The sequence below is a fragment of the Chlorocebus sabaeus genome, chromosome 16 (genome assembly GCF_047675955.1).
Source record: "Chlorocebus sabaeus isolate Y175 chromosome 16, mChlSab1.0.hap1, whole genome shotgun sequence".
Taxonomy (NCBI): Eukaryota; Metazoa; Chordata; class Mammalia; order Primates; family Cercopithecidae; genus Chlorocebus; species Chlorocebus sabaeus.
In genome coordinates, this window is record NC_132919.1 from 53,870,676 (window position 1) to 53,894,486 (window position 23,811).

The 23,811-nt window shown below is 45.3% G+C and overlaps 1 protein-coding gene across 15 annotated transcripts in view; it reads left to right on the forward strand.

The window, feature by feature from the left end:
• Positions 1-23,811, forward strand: part of SLC39A11 (solute carrier family 39 member 11) — a 563,219-nt gene that overhangs the window by 246,374 nt on the left and 293,034 nt on the right. For 13 of the 15 annotated variants that reach the window (XM_073005074.1, XM_037993737.2, XM_037993738.2 and 10 more), the window contains one exon: positions 3,310-3,454. In XM_073005074.1, coding sequence (XP_072861175.1) covers positions 3,310-3,454 — 145 coding nt within the window. The remainder of the gene's footprint in view (positions 1-3,309; positions 3,455-23,811) is intronic. The other 2 variants (XM_073005076.1, XM_008011930.3) reach the window with 1 other exon arrangement.

Here is a 23,811-nt window from a genome sequence, read left to right on the forward strand (position 1 = left end):
AGAAACTAGCAAAAGTCTTCTCTTTACAGTAAAAAGAGGGTATGTGAGTTTCCAGCATTACAGGGAGCTGTGGCGTCCTGATTGATCATCCGAATTATTTCTAAAGCAGGTATCTTAAGCTCAGCACTGTAGACATTTTGCTGGCTTTTTTTTTTTTTTTTTTTTTTTTTTTTTTCCCGACAAGGTCACTCTCTGTTGCCCAGTCTGGAGTGCAGTAGTGCAATCTTGGCCCACTGCGGCCTCACCTTCCTGGGCTTAAGCAGTCCTCCTGCTGCAGCCTCCCAGGTAGCTTGGGACTACAGGCATGTGCCATCATACCTGGCTAATTTTTTTTTTTTTAAGAAATGGGGCCTCACTATGTTGCCCAGGCTGGTCTCGAACTCCTGGGCTCAAGTGATCCTCCTGCCTTGGCCTCCAGAAGTGCTGGGATTATAGGCATGAGCCACTGTGCCTGGCCCTGGCTCATTCTCTGTTGCGGGGGCTGTCCTATGCATTGTTGGATGTTTCTTAGCATCCATGGTCTCTACCCACTAGAGATACCAGCAGCATCCTCAGCCCCCCAGTTATGACATTCCAAAATGCCCAGTGCTCAATGTCCTCTGGGTTGCAGGGAACAAAAATCACATAATCGAAAGCAAATGTTCTAAATGAAAACCAGGGTCTCTGCAAGCTGCACCTTATCAGACGGGCTTCAATCAAATACACAGTTGCAGCTTAAAGCGTATTAATGCTGTGGCATTTCTGCGGTAATGAAATGGTTCTCCTTCTATTCCTTCCCCCAGTTACGCATCAATCACATTATAAAAAGAAAGAAGACAAAGGAAGGAAAATCAGCTGACATACTATAGTGAAACATATCTTTTATTGCTGCAGTGATTCCTCGGATGTCAGCAGGAGATGTAGAATTAGAAATAATTAAAGCATATAAACAAACAGAGCTGTGACTCCATGGCCTGTGGCGTATCACACAGACACCAGGTGTCAGCAGGGTTAGGGAGGGGGGTTTCTGAAGAGGCAGAGACTGGCTTTCCCAAAGCCTCTCTGTTCCCAGGATTCTGGCCATCTGTGGGTCTACCTTGACCGTGATACTGCAGGGCAGCTGCCTCTATGTGACAGAAGAGGTGGATGCCCAAAGGGGCCTGAAAACTTGTACAAGGGTAGCTCAAAGAGGGGCAGGAGGCTTTTTTGGGGGTTTAGTTTAGACAAAGTTAAATGGGGGTGTTGGCACCTTTCTTAAAGGATGTTCATAGAGGACATTGCAAATAAATGATGACAATAGTGATGTCTAGACAAATGAGAACAGATGGGAGGAAGGGCTTGTGCGTTCATTTTCAACATTTGGTTGGAAGCAGATAATGAAATAAAAGTTCTGAATCATTAGGTTCTCTTAACTCTGATCATGACAATGAAAAAAGATGTGTGTGTGTGTGCGTGTCAGTCACAGCAGCCTGGTATCCCTTTTGTGAGATTCCTTCACGAAAGGAACTAATCCAAGAAAATTGTTTTAGTATTTTTTTTAAATAAATGGATGCATTTATGTGATTAGATTATAAGCTCTCTCCTCTCCTGTATTAGAGACACATATTTTAAACGAAAACTTCTATTTGTTTGGACCTATTTTTGCTTGGTGCTGTGGCCTGAAAACGTTTGCGTCCCCTCAGGATGCCTATGTTGAAATCCTAACCGCTACAGTGATTGTATTAGGAGGCGGGACTTTTGGGTGATCATTGGATTAAGGGGATAGAACCCTCATGAGTGGGATTATTGCCGTAATAAAAGACGTGTGAAAGAGACCCGTTGCCCTTCCATAGTTAGCCTGTGCCGTCGTGAAGCAAGAAGCAGGCTCTCACCAGTCACTGACTCTGCTGGTACCTCGATTGGAATTTGCTGCCTTCAGTAACTGTGATACATTTCTGTTGTTTAAAAGCTGGCTGGGCGCAGTGGCTCACGCCTGTAATCCCAGCACTTTGGGAGGCCGAGGCAGATGGATCACTTGAGGTCAGGAGTTTGAGACCAGCCTGGCCAACATGGTGAAACCCTATCTCCACTAAAAACTCAAAGATTAGCCGGGCGTGGTGGTGAGCGCCTGTAATCCCAGCTACTCAGGAGGCTGATGCAGGAGAATCGCTTGAATACGATGGGGTGGAGGTTGCTGTGAGCTGAGATCGCACCACTGCACTCCAGAGTGAAACTCTGTCAAAAAACAAAACAAAACAAAACAAAAAGCTGCCCAGTTGATAGTATTGTATTTTATGGCAGCCTGAACGGACAGAGACACCTAGTTTTCAAGAAATATCTACTATTTTTTGCCGATTGAGATGATTCTGCCTCCCTTCCCTTAGCTTTGAGGCATTTGGGTGAAAGTGGAGGTGCTTGTATAGTTGGTTGAGTCTGTCCTCTGCCTCGTTGTTCCTGTTGAGATCCTGTGCATCTGTAAGTGGTCAGCGGGCTTGGGGCTTCCAGAAGATGCCTTTGGAAGAGAAGCTTACCACCCCATTATGGGTTCATTTATTTACTCCTAAGCGGAACACAGGCTTCAGAAGAGACTGTGTCTCGTTCACTAAATAGCCACAGAGTTGGCAGTTAATTAATATTTGTCAAATAAACGTGAGGATCAAGTGGACGATTTTACCTGGTTAATGAGAAACGGTCAAACTGATCAGTGCTTAACTACTTAGGATAAAGCAGAAGAATGACATGATTGTTTTAAGGTCTTCTGGATTAACTCTAAATATGTGTGCATTCTCTGCAACTCGCAGTGCTTCCTTCCTTTGAGATGCTTTTGTTTGGATCTCCTCTTTTGATCTCATAAGACACGTGAAGATGTGGAGATGGTGAATTCCTAAGTAAGTTGACCATGGTTCCTGTACTGAGGCTGCCATTCATGTGAACCTGCCATACGGACTTCTTTTGATAGATCAGGAACCAACTTCTTTGCTCATTTGCCTGGCGGTGACGACGCTTGCAGTGGGGTTTTGTGTGTGTGCGGCAATGATGCTTGCAGTGGGGTTTTGGTGTTTGAGCCCCAATCTTTCCTGGTATGTATTTTCCCCATTTTTAGGATCAGCACTGACTTTTTAGATCGTGTTGTTTTTTCTTTTTTTGTAACCACTGAAGTCCTATACCTAGAAAGTTTGTCATCTTCCTGAAGACACAGCTTGGCCTGGCCACTGGGTTGGCCGGAGGACTGGCTCAGCTGTGGTGGTCTTGGTAGAGATTGGCAAGTTGCCTCGGTGCCCATGAGCCAGGAGCATCTGGGGAATTCACATAGTAGTGGTGCTATAGTGATGTGACCGCTTCTTGTTTCAGGGTGCAGCGGAAGACCCCCAGACGGCCCTGGCACTGAACTTCGGCGCTACGTTGATGAAGAAGAAGTCTGATCCTGAGGGTCCCGCGCTGCTCTTCCCTGAGAGTGAACTTTCCATCCGGATAGGTAGAGCTGGGCTTCTTTCAGGCAAGCTCTTTGCTGCAGACGCTGAGCTGAGTCAGGCAATATGGACGTGGGGGCTGGTGGTAGGATGAATAGTGAGAGAAATGCCAGGCACTGTCCTGTCCCGCTGAATCACTCACCCTACGACTGCCTGGAGCTAAACTGGCATCTGGCCCAGAACCTTCATTTCTCATTTGTTGTCCAAACCACATGCTTAGTCTACAGGAGGTAATGGTACCTTTTGATCATGTTTTCAACTTGCACAGGTGGACAGAGGGGTCACTCTGATGGTGATGGGGCTTGAACTCTGAATACTCCTTTTCATTTGTGTTGTAATTTACATCTTTTTGATTTACCTGGGGAGACTGCTGTGGATTTTTTTTTTTTTTCTTTTTCGAGACGGAGTCTTGCTCTGTCGCTCAGGCTGGAGTGCAGTGGCCGCGATCTCGGCTCACTGCAACCTCCACCTTTCCGGTTCAAGGGATTCTCCTGCCTCTGCTTCCCAAGTAGCTGGGACTACAGGTCCACACATGGCTAATTTTTTGTACTTTTAGTAGAGATGCTGTTTTACCAATTTGGCCAGGCTGGTCTTGAACTCCTGACTTCAGGAGATTTGCCCGCCTTGGCTTCCCGAAGTGCTGGAATTACAGGCATGAGCCACTGCACCCGGCCAACTGTGGATGTTTATCTCACTGATTCAATTTGGAGCCAGAAAAGCTAAAGATGCTGACAGCATAGTCATGCCTTTTCTCAGAGTTAGAGGGAACGCGTCCCTCAAGAGGAATCAGATAGCAATTACTGAAGCTCAGTGGGGAGAGACGCAGAGTGGGCTGTTGCCCTTTGAGAAGTCGTTGAAGGAATGCAATAGATTGTTTTCCAACCTCACGGTCAGACCCTCTCCTTCTTGCCCCTCATTGTTTACTAAGGGCACTTGGCTAGTTTAAGGGCCAAGGAGCATGAGGAGAGTTGGATGCCTTTTTTTCCCCTTTGGATTTATGTAAGAAGTTCCCTCATTTAATCCTGCAAAACCCTGGGGACGAAAACCATGCCAAGATGCTGTGGAGAATGGGCCCCTCCTCACTTATGTGGAGCGCTCTCCTGAGCGAATTAAGGAAAAACAAATTGGTGACCGGTCACTGCGTTCACAGGAGTGATTACAGGGAGAACAGTCCTTTCCCATTTCCATGCTGGCATTTTAATTGGATCTTTTTGCCATCTCTATGCTAAGATGATCTCTAGCCCTTAGGGAGAGCAAATGTACAAAAGTTACAGCTATGCTGCAACCAGGGCTCCGATATCTGTGTTCAGATTATGTCCCACATGAATTATTCATGGAGAACTCAAATGTCTTCTCCACTTGGGTTAATCCTCACTGCCTCCCACAACTTCCTATGTGGGATGGAACCAGGAAGTAAAAATTTCATCCAATGTGAGCTTGAATGATAGAGGGTTAGAACGACAAATCTCCCTCCTGCCTCCAATCACACTTCTCACTTTTACTCATCAGAACGCCTTAGGTGTCATCTTCTCTTTTTACTGGAACATAGTCAAGGACTGTCTGGTGACACAGTAGAGCACTGTATTCAAGTAAAACTTGTCATTTTTCATGCTGATTCCTGAACACAAGGCCACAGGCCTTTTCTGTCTCTTTTCACTAACGTGACTGTGCTGGGCTCCTGGGTGCCCCTTTGAAGACCTTACAATCCTGATTCTGAGCCTTCTTTTGGATATAAAAGTTGGCCATACTTTATCTGATTTTTGTATCTTCAGGGCCATGGGCTGGTGGGGTCGGGGGAAGGTGGTGCAGTGAATTCAGTGCCTGTCAATCAAAAAAGGTAAAAATTGGCAAACCCTTGGATGGACATTTTCCAGTGGAGCCACAGCCAAGGACAGGGTCAGGGGAGTTGGCTCTGCAGAACAGCCTCTGGGGACTCCTGGGTCTTGGCCAACCCAGAGTTATGTGTTGGGGGAGTGAGGTGTGTGGGAGGGAGATGTAATCCTGTCCCCCTGCTCCGGAACACTAGGCACTAGGCACAGCCTGTTACCAGGTTACCAAGCAACCCTTGTAACCGTTGCTAGCTGTTCAGCTACAAAGGCACATGCAGTCTTTTGGGGAAGCACAAAGATGATCTCCCAGCCATCTCTTGAAAGGTTGCTGTTCTTCTCACCTGGGCACACCTGTGGGTGTCAGGCAGCTGAGGACTCCAACACTGATAATGGCTATTTGATAACTGGCTTCATGCAGATGGAGCCTGAATATGCATTATTTGTACCATCTGGATTTGCCCTTAAGCTTGCTGTAAATGGAGCAAGGAGATTGGTTTAATGGGTATTTAGTGAATAACATTAGCCTTTAAAACATAATATTGGTGCTGCTGTTGTAATGTCCCATAATTGGTTCGGCCAGAGGAAGAGCTAGAAAGGCCACACTCTGGGAGAGGAGTTCAGCTGCTCTGAGGAGCGGCAGCAGTGACGGCAGCCTGAGCTGGGAAAAGCATTTATGAGATACTTTCCTATTTATGTCTTAGTGTGCAATGTTTTCTGATTTCAACTATTCTCAAGGCTGGGGATATTTTGGGACTTAGGTAGACCAGAAGAAGTTCCTTTAAATCTATCAGTCTCTCTTTCTTTCATTCTCTCTCCCATCCATCTATCCATCCATCCATCCATCCATCCATCCATCCATCCATCCATCTCCAATTAGCTTTCTTTTAATTAAAAATATAATGACATCGGTTAAAAGTAATTTTCCTTCCACCTTCTAATCCCTTATGGTCCAGTCCCCCCATCTCAGACACAAGCATCGTTTCTAGTTTCTTGTGCATCCTTTCAGAATTATTATGTTTATATAATCACACCTGACCCATTGTTCTGTATTGTGTGTTTTTGCACCCTTGGGTATTTGTTTCCTGCGGCTCTCATAGATCCATCCCATTCTTGTTGCTGGCCATGATGCTACCTAATTAGCCCCCTCTGGATGCCCATGAGGTTAATTCTGATGCTTTGCTATTACAAAGAATGTGGTATAGAGCATTTTAGTATCTACATCTGTGTGAACAGTTACATTGTTGAGTAAATTCTAGAAATCAGGCCAGGAGTTCTTTATATCTGGGCTCCATGCATGAGTACCAAAGGGCTCTCGAGCCTCTTGACATTTTATGCAAAGTGTGTGTGTGTGTGTGTGTGTGTGTGTGTGTGTGTGTTTGAAAGGCAAGGGGACTGTAAGTTATATTTCATCACACCCCAGATGACTCCATACCCCCAGTGTTGTTCAAGATCTTGGGCTTCTCTGTCTCAGTTGTCCCCACTCAGCTGTCAAGTTGAGCTTTTTTTCTTTTCTTCGTAGCATCCTATGTAGGCTAAAGAGAAGGTAGTTAAAAGTGAATCAGTTGATTCTCTTACTAATTGTTAATTGCCTCATTTAAATATGCAGTATGTTCTGGGGGAGGAAGTTGAAATGTTACCAAACATCAATGGGCTTGCTGCCCGACGCACACAGAGGCCAATACCGTGGCACTGGCTTTTGAGAGAAGAACAGCTTTATTGGGAGTCAAGTCAACTGGCAGGGAGACAGGAAGGAATGCCCAAATCTCTCTCCCTCAGCTAGGGGTTGGGTTGGGTTTTATAAACATAAGTAATGAGGTGTGATCTGATTGGATCTTGCAATGAGGTGATGTTAGGAGGCATTATCTGATTGGATCCTGCCATGGGGTGATGCCAGAGTTCAAGCTGATTGGATCCTGGATCCGGTCATGTGGTGTCCGCTTCTTAATTCAGCCCCACTCCTCTGTCCCAGCACTTAGGTTCCCCCTGTGGTTTTACACTTGGTTCATCTGGGCATGCTGAGGTTATATGACCTGAGGGTCCATGGCAACTGAAAAGCAGCTCACAGCTTTGTGACATAAAAGTTGAACCAGATTGGTCTGATGCAGTTATAGATACTCTTCACTAGTGAACTTTGTCATCACTATCATTATTGGTGAATTTCATTGGTCTATTAGCATACAAGAATTGCCTATCATTTTGTGTATCTGTGGAAAGACCAGGCGAAGGCATTATTTTCTGGTAGAGCAAGAGGTGAATTTACTTTAGGAGATTATTCAGTTGTGAAGTGCCATCTGTACATTTTCTGTAAATCTTTCCGAAGTGTTGGGGGAAAAAGTGAATGGGTACTCAAGTCAGGGAAGCGTAAGCCGTACAACACTCAGGTAAGAAACAGATTTTTCTCTTAATGTCCTATTCTTATAGGAAAATTCACTTGGCAATAAGAATTCTACCTACAGAGCCTTGCAGATCTGATGCAATTATTGAAGCCATGTTTTGCAAAATGAAACTGATGCCAAGCTGATGTCAAGTGGATTATAGATTATAGAACTGCTGTCGCTGGCCATTAGCTAAGTGTCTTTGTTTTCTACTCTAAAATCTTGAATTCTTTATTGGTTCTGCATCTGATTTGCTGCATGGCAGTCTTCTTGTGGACATGGTCTTGCAGGAGATGATTTTCCTTTCTAGCTTAAGCTTCCCAAGTGCGCATCCCCAGAACAGCAACCCCAGGGCTTGTCCTGTTCGGGAATACGATGGAGTTCAGGTGCTCTTTGATCCCCTTCTTCCACCTCAAGACAGTCTCTCTTCTCCAGGTATCACAGTGTCCTCTTTTAATCTTGTATTTGGAATTATCCCTTTCTCTCATTTTCCCTGTTAAACATCCTCCGTTAGGTGCCTCTGGAAAAAGATTTGATGAACTAAAGAACAGGGAGGTATTGGCCATTGACTTCATGTTTTACTACTGCTTATGAGTTTGTCTGTTGACTGGGAACGGCTTCTCTAGTTCAGCAGTGAACCCAATAGGTGGGTTTTCACACTGGCTAGCCTCTGGAGGATTGCATTTTTAGACATAACGATTGGGACTTAGGGAGGGTAGCCAGGCTGTGTGGGATGCAATGTCTTCTCTGAAGCAGCTGGTTCTTGCTATAAGCTCAGCCACATAGATTCCACTCCCAATTTTCCTTGGCACTAAAACTGCTTGGAATAGCCTAAGCCTAGGGAAGCAAAGAGGACTTATTTAAACAGCTTCACGGTTCCTATTACCTTTCTTTTTCTGTATCTTCTAACTTTCGTGTCTTCCTGAAGGACGTGTTCCTTTTGTCACTGATATTTCCAGTCAAATTTAGTGATCTTAAATTTGATCGAGAGTGAGGTGTAACTCCTAGGAGAAACTAAGTGTTTATAACTAGGTTTCCAAAATAATGTGTTTAGGGAAGTCTCTGAGATGTTATTAATTTTGACTTTTTATTGGTAAGATCTTTAAAAATGAAAGAATATTTTCACAGTAGTTCATGAAGATATAATTTCTTGGCATGTGGTTTTGGCAATTAGAGTTTTTTAAATTTATTTTTTTTCCCTGTACCTGCTTGGTTAGGGGAGAGTTTAAAATCTTGTCCTGGCCCAATTAAGAAGAGTTATCTAGGAACTGAAAAATAGGCAGGCCCTGGCTGCTACCTCCTTTCTGGGCTAAGACCTGTAACCTGGGTTTCTTCATTTAAAGTGTGAGAATGCACCTGTAATCCCAGCACGCTGGGAGGCTGAGGTCAGGAGTTTGAGACCAGTCTGGCCAACATGGTGAAACCCCTGTCTCTACTTAAAAAAAATAAATAAATAAATTAGCCGGGCATGGTAGCACATGCCTGTAATCCCAGCTACTTGGGAGGCTACTTAGGAGGAGAATCACTTAATCCCAGGAGGTAGAGGCTGCAGTGAGCTGAGATTGTGCCACTGCCCTCCAGCCTGGGCAACAGAGTGAGACTCTGTCTCAATAAATAAATAAATAAATAAGTAAATAGTGAGAATGAAGCAAACCAGCAGTTAAAATGTGCTGCACAAAAATATTTTGCAGGAGGGCAAAGGGCTCAATAATAATAACTGCCAGGAGGTTTTTCACATCTGGATATTAAATAAAATAAACAATGCGGAAATACCTTGTTGGACAGGGCTCTGTGCAGATGGCATGAGACTGTTAGTGTCCTAGCTCGTGGGAACGTTATCAGGGTGGGTACAGTTTATAGAATCTTCTGCTTCTGAAGAGGGTTCTATTTGGCCTAATGTGGAGCACTCAAATAGCACTTTATCTGCTTCTGCCTTTTAAAAAAAAACACAGTCCTGATTTTCTAAGCCAGGCAGTAATTTCAGAGCAAACTTTCATGTGACATGAGGCTAGAGGCAATTTGGCACTTGTATGTGTTTGCTAGGGCTGCCGTAGCCAAAATACAACAAGCCAGGTGGCTTAAACTGCAGAAATTTATTTTTTTCACAGTTCTGGAGGCTGGAAGTCCAAGACTAATAGTTGGCAAGATTGGTCGGTTTCTTCTGAGGCCTTTCTCCTTGGCTGGTAGATGGCCGTCATCTCCCTGTGGCTTCACTGGTCTGTCTTTTTATTGAGACAAGGTCTCACTGTCTCACCCGGGCTGGAGTGCAGTGGTGCGATCATGGCTCACTGTAGCCTCAACCTCCTAGGCTCAAGCTATCCTCTCACCTCAGCCCCCTGGGTAGCTGGGACTACAGGAGCGCGCCACCGTGCCTGGCTGATTTTTGTATTTTTTGTAGAGATGGCATTTTGCCATATTGCCCAGGCTGGTCTTGAACTCCAGGGCTCAAGCTATCCACCCACCTCGGCCTCCCAAAGTGCCGAGGTCTTTCCTCTGTGCCTGTCGGTGTCCCGATCTCCTTTTCTTATAAGGACATCAGTCATATTGGATTAGGACCCACTCTAATGACCTCATTTTAACCTTATTAACGTTTTAAAGATCCTATCTCCCTTACAGTTACATTCTTAGGTACGGGGCGTTAGGACTTCAACATAGAAATTTGAAGGCGGGAGGACATGATTCAGGCCATAGCCACACTGAACAATTTTTTGAGAAGTTGTCTTCCATGGATAGTACTCAGCTTCAAGGAATTCCAGGTGGCAGGAGAAAGGAGTTCTCTTTGTCTCTGTTTTGTAGATTCTCTCCCTGCATGGCTGCCTCCTTACATTAGCCTCATACCTGCATGGGCTGGGAACGCAGAATATGCAGGATAAAAAAATAGTAGAATGAAGTTGAAACGTTACTCAAAGAGAGTAGTGAGAAAGAAAGTCAGGGCCGGGCGCGGTGGCTCGCTCCTGTGTTCCCAGCAGTTTGGGAGGCCGGGATGGGCGGATCGTGAGGTCAGGAATTTGAGATCAGCCTGGGTAACATGGTGAAAACCCATCTCTACTAAACATACAAACATTAGCCAGGTGTGTTGGCACATGCCTGTAATCCCAGCTACATGGGAGGCTGAGGCAGGAGAATCGCTTGAACCTGGGAGATAGAGGTTGCAGTGAGCCAAGACCGCGCCATTGTACTCCAGCCTAGGTGACAAGAGCGGAACTCTGTCTCCAAAAAAAAAAAAAAAGGGCAGATGGCTCTAAGTCTCATCTTTTAAGACTGGTGGCAGGTGTACATCTATGCTATCATGAAGTTAAAGGGATGGCACTGTTAAAGGGATGACCGCTTCCACTGTCACCTGAAACGGTTGGCTCAGGTAACTTCTGGGGAAATAATTGCAATACACATCTGAATGTGTAGAAGTTCTCTCCTGACTGTGTAAGTTTCCTGTTGCTGTCAATGAAGTACAAATTGAGCATCTCAAATCCGAAAATCCAAGATCTGAAGTGCTCCCAAATCCAAAATCTTTTGAGTGCTGACATGATGCTCATTGGAACATTGCGGATTTCAGATTTTCAGATTTGGGATGCTCAACTGGTAAATAATGCTGGTAAAATCATGCACATATTCCAAAATCTGAAAAATCTGAAACACTCTGGTCCCTTCAGAGAAGAGATGATTATCTTGTAACAGAGTGGCTTAAAACAGCAGAAATATATTCCTTTACAGTTTTGGAGGCCGGAAGTCTGAAATCAAGATATCAGCAGGGCCACACTCTCTCTGAAAATTCTAGGGAAATTCTGTAACTTCTTTTGGCTCTCAGCATTTCCTGGCTTGTAGCTGCATCAGTTCAATCTCTGCCCGCATTGTGATATGGCCTTCGTCCCTGTGTGTGTCTGTGAAGTGTGTCTGTGTCCAAAACTCCCTATCTTTTGTCTCATAAAAACACCGGTCATTGGATTTAGGTCTCACTTAATCCTGCATGACAGCTTCTTAACTAACTACATCTGCAAATACCCAATTTCTAGGTAAGGTCATATTCTTTTTTTTTTTTTTTTTTTTGAGACGGAACCTCACTCTGTCACCCAGGCTGAAGTGCAGTGGCGCAATCTCAGCTCACTGCAACCCCTGCCTCCCGGGTTCAAGCGATTCTCCCACCTCAGCCTCTGGAGTAGCTGGAAACAGGTGTACGCGACCCCGCCCAGCTAATTTTTGTATTTTTAGTAGAGATGGGGTTTCACTATGTTGGCCAGGCTGGTTTCAAACTCGTAACCTCAGGTGATCCACCCGCCTCGGCCTCCCAAAGTGCTGGGATTATAGACGTGAGCCACTGTGCCCTGCCTAGGTAAGGTCATATTCTGAGGTTCTGGCTAGACATGAATTTTGGCGGGGGACAATATTCAACACTGTACTTTGACCAACCTCATACTCTGATCACTCCATGACCAGACTTTAGGAGCTTGGTTCATCTGAAGGGCCATGTTTGTCTTGTACAAAGGAGGAAGATGGATAAAATGAGAGGAAGCAAGAGGACGACTCCTGGCAGTAATAAAAGCCCACTTAATTCATCTGGAGCCCTTAGAGCAGCTGCCGGGTGCTTCGTTTGAAATATTCATTGTCTACTGAGGAGTTAGGGATACAGTCTCCTTATGCAAAATTTAACATTTGCTTGGTTAGCAGGTTCTATCATATTTATAAGCGTTCTGACACATTCATTTTAGCTCGTAAGTCTATTAAACTGGAAAATGTGTTTTTAATGTGCTTTAGGGAAACAGAACGGACGAGTGGCTTGGGTAGCACCAGCCTTTATGAGGATATTTCTGCCAGGCTTTTATTAGTGGAAGATTTAAGAGTCTGTGTCTGAAGTCACACAGCCAGGGCGCTTTTCATATGATTATTTTACTCTGTTTTGCAAAAGTTACTTTTGCAGAAGCTCCTTCTGGGGACGCAACAGGGTGGCACGTTGGTTTTGAGCACTTTGAGATCTTTAAGAGTCCTTTCCATTTATTCACTCCCTTGTCAACCTCTTGCCCGTTACTAAAAGTGCCTAATAAGGAACAGAAGGCTGGATTTGAGCCTGTGAAGCTGGGAGGAAATTGACAGCAGTTACTGGAATAGTCAGCCTTCGAGAAGGAAAGGGTTAGGAGGAAGATGTGGAACTGGGCTTTGAACCTGTGTGAACAGCCCTAACCTTTGGAATGGGGCCCATGCAACTCTTCCCTAAAGAAAGGAGTCAGTGACATGCTCCACTCGACCTGAGTTTGCTTTTTCCTGTTCAACTCTCCGTCTCCTCTCTGGGTTGCATGTATTCTAGCATTCTGATCTGCTTTCTTCTCTCTGGTGTATTTTCCCTCCTGGGTCCAGAGAAAGAAAATAGCTCTGCATATCTGAAAACTAAGTCAGTTGTCTCAAGGAAACATGATTTTCAGAGTTGAAATATGATTTTGAGGGTCATGACATTTTGGAGCTGGACGTTCAGGGATTTGCCAGCAACTCCCAGCTTAGGTCTCTGAAACAGAACTCACTCTCTCTGACTGCCAACTTCTTGATTACACAAACTCACCCTGAGCTTGCTGGGAGGCAGAGGCATGCTGGGAGGGTGGCAGGGGACGGAAGTGCATGAGATGGTCTCTTACAGCTCTTAGATGTGGTGAGCCAGAAGTCTCTGCTCTTTTCCCCAGGACACCAGGCTCACCTAGTGGTTTCTCCACACTGACCCTTAGCAGACCTTGGTGAGGTTTGCTCAACTCAATCTTAGTGAGTTGGTTGTGCCCTTGCCAGTAGGGAAGCCCCTGTTGTACACATAAAACCAGGAGACACGTGCCTTTAAGGTGATATGGATCTCCTGGGGAAACAAATATGGGCCGTTCTGTGTGGTTCAGCATGAAAGCTACATAAACCACTAACAATCATGTAAGTGGGTCCCAGCACCATGCTGGCCTTAGTGGGCCAGCTCTCCTAACTCCTCTGTAGTACAAATCATGCCTTTACTGCCTTACAGCCCTTCTGAGGCCAGCTGGCCAGTGAGATTTTTATTTATTTATTTAGACGGACTCTTGCTCTGTTGCCCAGGCTGGAGTGCAGTGGTGCGATCTCGGCTCACTGCAACTTCCGCCTCCCAGGTTCAAGCGATTCTCCTGCCTCAGTCTCCCAAGTAGCCTGGATTACAGGCGTGCACCACCATGCCCGGCTAATTTTTGTATTTTTTTAGTAGAGACCGGGGAGGGGGGTGGTTTCACCATGTTGGTCAGGCTGGTCTTGAACTCCTGACCTCAGGCAATCCACCCGCCTCAGCCTCCCAAAGTGCTGGGATTACAGGCGTGAACCAAAGTGCCCGACTGCCAGTGAGATTTTATTCAAGGCATGAGGATGAGTAAATATAGTAAATAACAAAGAGAGTAGGATATCAGTTGGCCATGGCAAAGGCAGCCCTCAGAGCCCACTGGCGCTTGCTAACCTCTTGGGACCCTCTATGGCAGGGGTCCCCACCTCTGGGCAGCAAACCAGTATGGGTTCGTGGCCTGTTAGGAACTGGGCTATGCAGCGGAAGGTGAGTGGTGAGCAAATGAGCATTACTGTCTGAGCTCTGAGTCTGGTCAGATCAACAGCAGCATTAGATTCTCACAGGAGCGCGAATGCTGTTGTGAACTACACACACGCGGTATGTAGGTTGCACCCTCCTTATGAGAATCTAATGCCTGATGATCGGAGATGGAACAGTTTCATCCTGAAACCATCCCCTACCCCTCACCTCCTATCTGTAGAAAAATTATCTTCCACAAAATGAGTCCCTGGTGCCAAAAAGGCTGGGGACTGCTGTTTTCCAGGGAGAGTCCCTGTCTGGCCCCAGGGCTGGGTTCTTACTTAGTTCCACATCTTTAGAGGTAGAGTTCAAGGTCTGGTTTTTCTCAGGTCTTCAGACCTGCCTCCCCCAGAGAGAGGCCGTCTCCACCACCTTGGATAAAGAAAGTGAGGCCCAGGCCAAGACTTGCCTTCCAAATTTCCATTGCCTTTCCTAGGATCTCCAGTTTGTTCCCAGGGTAATTGCCAGGGGCAATTTTTTTTTTTTTTTTTTTTTTTTTTTTTTTTTTTTTTTTTTTTACTTTTTTGTTCAAATGAGATACTGCCAAAACCTGTAGCTATACCCTGTGGTCTCTCCAAAACAAGGATGCCAGGATTCATTAGTTCATTAGTAATAAGCCACACGCCACATTGGGATCATCTTGGAAAATGTGCAACTTGGTCTCAAAAACCCTATGAAATACAAATTATGACAGTCCAAGCTTCATGGCCATTTCTTTTTTGTTTGTTTTGGAGACAGCGTCTTGCTCTGTCGCCCAGGGTGGAATGCAGTGGTGTGATCTCGGCCCATCACAACCTCTGTCTCCTGGGTTCAAATGATTTTTGTGCCTCAGTCGCCTGTGTAGCTGGGATTACAGGCTAGTACCACCATGCCTGGCTGATTTTTGTATTTTTTAGTAGAGACAGAGTTTTGCCATGTTGGCCAGGCTGGTCTCAAACTCCTTAGTTCAAACAATCCACCTGCCTTGGCCTCCCAAAGTGCTGGGATTACAGGTGTGAGCCACCATGCCCAGCCTTTGTGGCTATTTCAAGAATTGTTCAGGTGATGAAGGGCATAAATATTTTTTAAAATTTATATTTTAAAAATTACTGTATCTTAAAGCTCATTCTTTTGGAGTGTACAGTTCCATGAATTTTTAAGAAATGCACAGATTTGTGTAAGCATCACCATAGGAAAGTTCCATCAGCTCCCCAAATTCCCTTGAGCTGCCTCTTGGCCCCTTGTAGTCAAACCCTACCCCTAACCCATCCCTGTTTTCCTTTTGTTTAACCTCTGGCAACTTCTGAGCTGTTCTCTGCCCCTACGTTTTTGCCTGTTCCAGAATGTCATCTCACTTGGCATCATGCATTTCAGAGTACTTCATTATGTTGCAAGTATCAACAGTGTGTTCCTTTTTAAGGCTGAGTGGTATTCCGTCGTGTGGATACACCACACAATTTGTTTACTTTCACCAGTTGAAGGACATTTGTGTTGTTTCCTGGTTTTTCAGCAATTATGAATGCAACGTCTATCAATATTTGCATACAGGCTTTTATGTAAACATATGTTTACATTTCTCCTGGGTAAATACCTGGGAGTGAGATGTCTGGGTCATGTGATAGGAAGCCTCCAAACCGTTTTCCAAAGTGGATATGTCATTCTTCAGTCCCAGCAGAGTTGTAGTTGCTCTGCACCCTCACTAGCCCTTGGCCTCGTCAGGTTTTTGTTTTGTTTTGTTTTGAAAATTGGAGCCGTTTTTTTTTTTTTTTTTTGAGACGGAGTCTCGCTCTGTCGCCCAGGCTGGAGTGCAGTGGCGGGAACTCAGCTCACTGCAAGCTCCGCCTCCCGGGTTCACGCCATTCTCCTGCCTCAGCCTCCCGAGTAGCTGGGACTACAGGCGCCTGCCACTGCGCCCGGCTAATTTTTTTTTCTATTTTTTAGTAGAGACGGGGTTTCACCATGGTCTCGATCTCCTGACCTTGTGATCCGCCCGCCTCGGCCTCCCAAAGTGCTGGGATTACAGGCATGTGCCACCGCGCCCGGCCAATTGGAGCCGTTTTAATGAGTGTAGTAGTGGTCTTGTGACTTTCATTTGTGTTTCCCTAATGACTAATAATGTTGAGCATCTTTTCATTTGCTCACTTGCCATCTGTACATCTTCTGTGGTGTCAAAATCTTTTGCTTATTTTTTAATCCATTTGTTTAATTATGGTAGAGTTTTGAGAAGTTGTTTTTTTTTTTTTTTTTTTTTTTTTTTTGAGATGGAGTGTTGCTCTGTCGCCTAGGCTGGAGTGCAGTGGTGTAATCTTGGCTCACAGCAGCCTCCACCTCTCGGGTTCACGCAATTCTCCTGCCTCAGCCTCCCAAGTAGCTGGGACTACAGGCACACGCCAGCATGCCTGGCTAATTTTTGTATTTCTTATAGAGACAGGGGTTTCACCATATTGGTCAGGCTGGTCTCGAACCCCTGACCTCGGGTGATCCACCTGCCTTAACCTCCCAATGTGTTGGAATTTCAGGTGTAAGCCACTGCGCCTGGCCCCTAGAGTTCTTTTTCTGTATTCTTCATGGAGGACCTTTGTCAGATATGTGATTTGCATTTCTTTTTCTCAGTCCCTGGCTTGTCTTTCCCTTTCTCAACAGTGCCTTTGGAGATCGAAAGTTTTTAATTCTGATGAACTGTCAATTTATCAGTTTTTCTTTTTTTTGTTTTATGAATTGTGCTTTTGGTGCTGTATCTAAGAATTTTTTTGCATAACCCAAGTTTGCAAAGGTTTTCTCCCATATTTTTTTTTCTAAAAGTTTTACATTTTACATTTAAGTCTACTATCTATTTGAGGTTTTTAAAAAATATGGTGTCCGGTAGAGTTCAAGGTTGAGTTTTTTTCATATGGATGTTAAATTTTCTCAGCAGCATTTATTGAAAAGACTGTGTTTTCTTTTTGCTTTTGTAAAAAGTTCATCAGCTGTATTTGTTTGGTTCTGTTTTTGGACTCTTCATTCTGATTCATTGGTTTTTGTGCCTATCCTTTCTCCTTTCACATTTTAGAATCAGCTTGCCAATATCTGCAAAAAAATCCTAATGGCACCAGGCACCGTGGCTCACACCTGTAATCCCAGCACTTTGGGAGGCCGAGGCGGGTGGATTGCTTGAGGTCAGGGGTTCGAGACCATCCTGGTCAACATGGTGAAACCCCATCTTCACTAAAAATACAAAACTTAGCCGGGTGTGGTGGTGCACGCCTGTAATCCCAGCTACTTAGGAGACTGAGGCTAGATAATTGCTTGAACCCGGGAGGCGGAGGTTGCAGTGAGCGGAGATCGAACCACTGCACTCTAGCTTGGGCGACAAAGCAAGACTCCATCTCAAAAAAACAAATCCCAGTGGGGTTTTGACTGGGGTTGCACTGAATCCATAAACCAATATGGAGAAAACTGACATCTTAATAAATATAGAGTTTTCCATTTTATGAACATGGTATGTTCTCCAAAGTCTTCTTTGATTTCCTTTATCAGTGTTTTGTGGTCTTCATCGTACATGCTGTACATGTTTAGTTAGATTTATACCTCTAAGTATTTTATGGTACTATTGTAAATGATACTGTATTTTACATTTCTAATTGCTCATTGCTAGTATATAGAAATATAATTGACTTTGTCTGTGCTAGCCCTGTATCCTCCAACCTCACTAAACTCATTCATTGGTTCTAAGAGTCTTTTGGTAGATTCCTTGGAATTTTCTATGTCATGTCTGTGCATAGTGACAGTTATATGTCCTCCTTTCAATCTGTATGCTATTTACCTGATTGCACTGGCTAAGACTTGTAGTGTCATGTTGAAGGGAGGAGTAAGAGCAGACAGTCTTGTCTTATTTCTGATGTTAGGGGAAAATCATTGAGTGTTTCATACTGAGTATGATGTTATCTGTAGGTTTTCGGTAGATGAAAGGTATGCATATTTGAAAAGCCACCACTGACATGAAAGATGTCACAAGATAGAAATGGTATAGATTTGGAGTTCAGAGAACAGGTTCTGGAGTCAGACTTGCTGGGTTTGAATTCTGACTGGACTCCTGAGCGACTGCTAGACGTTGGAGTTTTGGGGAAGATAGGCTAAGTGAATACATGTAAAATGCTTAGAATAGTGCCTAGTGTGTTGTGTGCTCTCAATGAATGTTAGTTGTTATTCTGTCCGGACAACAGTAAAAATAGCCGAAGAGCTCATGGAGCCTGGATGTAGGAAGTTTTTGGCCCAGATCGTGGAGATTTTGATGCCCATATTGAAAACTTTGGAGAAGGTTTGGGTTCAGGTGTGGATTCTCATTGAGTCATTGAGCACATTTGGGTCCGAACACTCTCTGAATCAGGGATATGGAGGAATCCATGCCAAAAGAACAGGTTGTTTCATGGAAACAAGTAGGGGAACATCACACACTGGGGCCTGTGGGGGGTGGTGGCTAGGGGAGGGATAACGTTAGGAGAAATACCTAATGTAGGTGACGGGTTGATGGATGCAGCAAACCACCATGACACGTGTATACCTGTGTAACAAAACTGCACGTTCTGCATATGTAACCCAGAACTTAATGTATAATAATAATAATAATAATAATAATAGAACAGGTTGTTCCTCAGGTAGAAGAGGAAAGATAAATCCCCAGAGAAATAGGCACAAATGTGAGGTTAAGGAAAAATATACTATAAAATCGATGTGATAAATTATAGAGAATTGCAGTGAGAGGTGTAGAAGACATGCGTGTCTGTCATGAGAGCAGGGCGTGGGGTTGGGGGTTGAGTCGCAGCATATGGTAGGAGCATGGCTGATGGCTCACTAGTCACAATGGACTTTGTTCCTCTTCCCCCTCACCTCTACTGAGTTGATAGAGCAAGATCTTAGATCAGAGGATGAAAGCTGAAGTCGTAAGCATTTGAGTCATGCAGTGGGCTGAGCTCCCTGTCAGTGAAAGGATTCAAGCAGAGTTGTGGTGATCAGTGGTCAGGGAAGTTATAGAGAGGCTTGTTGTGCAGTGTGAAAGTTTGGGTCGAGTAACTTGCTAAGACTCTTGTCACGCTCCAAGATTCCTCAACCTTGAGCCAAGAACAAGGACACTTGGGGAGGGGGCCGTGCAGCTGAGCCCATGGCTCCCCAGCCTTCCTCTGTCTATCTGACGCATTTGGGAAGGGATCATGTCATACGAAAGTCTGGGGCAGCCGATGAACGGAGAGTGGGTTCTGGGCTGAGATCTTGGAGATGGGGAGTGGGAGCTTGGGCATAGCCGTCGAGGCACAGTCCCACAGGTGACCAGATGCAGCAGCAGGTGAGGCCATCGGCAGCTGTGGCTCTCTTCGCTGGGCTCACTCAGCTACACAGCCTACGCTTTCTGCAAGGTGTTGCCATGGTAACCTTTTCCTCTCTTTTCTGCAGGCCACCAGTACTTCTCGACTTGGTTAACAAGGCGTCTCTTCCTGTTTGGTTTCATCTCATCTTGTCTTTTTTCTTGCTCCCTCCGTTTCTCTTGGTCTCTCTCACTCACTCCTTTGCAGCTCTCTCTGTACCTCTCTTTTTGGCCTGCATTCCTCTCTGTCTTTTATTTCAGGTGATCTGCCCCTCTTCCATTCTATCCAAGACTGGAGTGAAGTCCCCCAGTCTCTCTCTCACTTCTAAGCACAAGCAGCTCCTTGGAGAATTCTCTCAGGCTCTCTTGGGCCCAAGGCTGCCATGTGCAGCCCCAGTGCAGCATTTCCTGGGTGGTTGGTACCAGGAGTTGGAAGAGCTCTTCTGGGGCCCTGTCTTCTTTCTCTGTATGGAGACCTGTGTGGGTAGATTCCACCTGGGGTCCTTCCCTCTCTTTGGAAAATGAGATCTGGGTGAAGTTCTCCTCTAGGCTTGGTGTAGGTTGGCTTTGCACAGAGGAAGCCCATGAGCCTACGGTATTAAATAAACTCAGACACTGGTCTGTTAGGGCCCCACCATACAGTCAGGATGGAAGTGACCCCAGTCTAGACGCTTCCATGAGATTTATTATGGAGCACAAGCTTCTCCTTGACGTCACCCTTCTCAGTGCCTCTGTGATAATCCTTCAGCCCTTCATCCAGCCTGCTGGATTAGAGTTATTAACCACTTAGTGTCAAACTGTAGTTGCTTCTTCTGTTTGTCTCAGCCAGGGAATAAAGAAGATTTGCCATCTTAATTTTCTTTTCCTCAGGACCTTCTGTTCCAGTACTACTCAACTTGAGGATTCTTAATGATGCTGCTCTTCCCTTTGCTGCCATAGACCTGTCTGAGGCTGGACAGGAACAGTAAGATGAGGGTACAGACTCTCTACTGGTATCTGACAGGATCCTATTTGACCAAGACTTCAGAGCCTGCCTTTGCTAGTTACAGGATTAAGCAGCCCCTGTAGCTCAGCCAATTTACAGGACTGGGCCAGTGGAGGAAAGCGTTTGCAGGTGGAACATTTAACAGCAAAGCAAGGGAACAGGAAGGGCCTCAACTGGAATGTAATTGAAACGGCTCTTCCAGCACTAATGAGCTGTCCCGGCGTCTCTGCTGGCCTGCCGTTAGGGAGTAATGGGGCTCCAGAAACTTGTCTAAAATGCTGTATGCAGAGGGCTGCACAAAGCAGGTTTTGATCATATATTTCAACCTGCAGAACAGGACATTTCAACTCAGAACCTGTATTTTAAAAGTCAGGAGATTTCTAGGAAAGGGCTACCTGCAGAAGCTCTGTTTTTCCTGCCTCCACTTTGGATTCCCACTTAATATCCTTGCAAAGTCAGGGACATTTCAGTGTTGCTTTTCCCTGGGTACGTTGAGGCAGACACACACATTCTCTCTCCCTGGAGGAAACTCTTCAGTACCATACATTAAACACAGCGATGTGTCTGATTTTCTAAGCTCAGTGTCTTCTTTGAACCAATGGGCAGTTCTTTTCTTTATTCTATAGAATGCTTACCAAAAGTTAAATCCACAATTTCCAAGGGCAGCCAGACCCCCAGGGCACCACTGGAGAGGTCTGGAGGGGAAGGGAGTCATCTGCTGTGACTATCAAAGGGCTTTGATTCCTATTTTTCTCCCTTTAAGAAAAAAAAGATGCAGCCTTAATCTTAAAATGTGAAGTTTCAATATTTGGGAATTTTTAAATTAAATGAAATTGTTGGCTAACAATTGGGTGACAGATCTTCCAAGGTTGCAGTGATGTCTGTCTAGACTCCCTGAAGTGACTGCTCACTCCTTCCTTATTTGGGCTCTCACCATGATGACCCCCGGCCTGTCATCCTTAGCACACTCACCTTGACTGTTTTGTGGAAAGGAGACTACCTGGGCACCTGATAGAAACCGCACACTCTTGGGTTATTGGCATTCGGGGCGGGCCAGTTCTTTATGGGGTAGCCATGTCTCGTCTATTGCAGCACGCTTAGCACTGCTGGTCCGCAGGCCCTAAGTGCCTGTATTACCCCCTCGTCAATGTGTGCATGGGGCAGAAATGCCCCAGACACTTCTGACGGTCGCTAGAGGGCTGTCCACAAGGGAGCAGATAGGGTAGGACAGGATGGGTCTCTCACAAGGACACTGGACCCAAAGAGTTTGAATTCCAGTGAGATTCTGCTGTGGAATAGACAGCCTGGGGCCAAGCTGGGTCTGTGTAGAGGAAGGGCTACCTTTGCCGTGTGCACTGGGAGGCTCTGTGGGTTCGCTCTGCGCCTGGCCATCGCCCCTGGCTACAGACTGCTGCTGGAGACTCTCCCCAGCAAAGTCCACCTATGTGGGTTCACAGGCATTTAACATTCGACTTCCTAGTGCTTCTGGACTGGCCCAGTGCAGTGCCTGGCACGCAGCAGGTGGTCAGGGCATGTCTGTTGACTGAGTGAAATGAATGAAGTCTACCTGTGGTTCTGTCAGGGGTCAAAGATCCTTGGTGATGAACTCTGGCTCGGTTCCCAGAGGCACGCACTTCCCGTTGTTTGTATCACCTCTATCTAGAAGCCTTTTCAATCTTGTGCTAATGCTTGAGGTATGGCCAGGGAGGTTCAGGCTGTGAGATTCTATTGGCACAGACTCAAAGCAGGAGAGCGAGGGAGAGAATCAACAATCAGGGCCCTGGGAACCTGGAAATTCAATTTTTTTTTTTCCTTCAAAGCCACAGCCCACACTTCCTGGTTATAAGATTTCAGTCTCTACTTTTTCCCACCCACGGCTGTGTTTTCTTCCCTTCAAATTCTCATGTCTTCCTTACCTTCTAATATGACATTTTGGAATTATTTTCTTTTCTCAGAGCTTGGACTAAATGAAGAATTCCCGATGGTTCTTGTGTTTTCTTGTTTGCTGGCAGGTGGGATAGAATCAGGCTTGGTGCCACCAGGATTCATGATTTTCTTTCCTCTTTCTTTGGTACAGAACTTTCATGTTCTTTTTTTCGTTAGTTCATTTGTTCATTCATACTTCATGGAGCCAGCACTCTTCTTGGCTGAATCCCATTAGTGAACTTGGTCTCTGCCTTCACTAAGCCCAGGAAGAGACAGACACGTAAAACCAACAATTACACAGTAATTACAAATAGTCATCCTGCTATTTTGATACTTGGTTTCTTTTATAGTCTCCAGAGGGTGGTTACAGTTGTCTAGAAAAGAACTCAATCCTTAGGCCTGGGATCCTCCTCTTTGTGGGAATTTTATTATTTTTCTGGAGCAATGAGTATTATGTGAGCACATCAAATTCAGCCTTATTGAGAATGGGACGGTTTCTTCCTTTATTAACGCATGTAGTTTGGAGTGTGGTATATGGCTCAGGATGACACTACAAATGTTCCCTTTTCATGGATATTTCCTGTGTGTGTCACCTTGACTGTTGAATGTGGGCTTTCCAGTGTGTGTGTGGTGTGTGTGTGTGTGTGTGGTGTGTGTGTGTGTGTGTGGTGTGTGTGTGTGTGTGGGGGGTGTGTGGTGTGTGTGTGTGGGGTGTGTGTGGGGTGTGTAGTGTGTGTTGTGTGTGTGTGTGTGGTGTGTGTGTGTGGTATGTGTGTATGTGTGTGTATGTGTGTGATTGTGTGTGTGTTTGTGTGTGTGGTGTGGTGTGTGTGTGGTGTGGTGTGTGTGTGTGGTGTGTGTGTGTGGTGTGTGTGGGTGTGTGTGGTGTGGTGTGTGTGTGGGGTGTGTGTGGGGTGTGGGGTGTGTGTGTGTGTGTTGTGTGTGTGTGGTGTGTGTGTGTGTGTGTATTCCTTCTCAAGAGAACTGATTATTTTTGCACGTAAGAGATGAACTCATCTATTGATTTCACAGACCTTCTGAACCCTGTGCTCTTTTTTCCTGAAATCCTATAGGAAAATGAAGGGTAGATGTGCACTGGAAGCACACACTAATAACATGTTTGTGGGTGGGGAAGCGTGACTGCAACATGGAATTGGCATTCCTGCTGGTCCTTGTCTTTGAACGTTCTCTTTAATAGAATATTTGAGATACTCCAGGTAAGCCTTATAATCACCAGGAGTTTTTTGTTTTAAAGCAGTATCAGTGTTTCTGAAATTCGTGGGACTGCCTTTCATTCTATTGAACGTTGGCAAGGTACTTTTTAGAATATGTGTTGAATTGCATATACCTAAAGGCACAGCAACAGGCTTGGAAATGCTTCAGTGAACA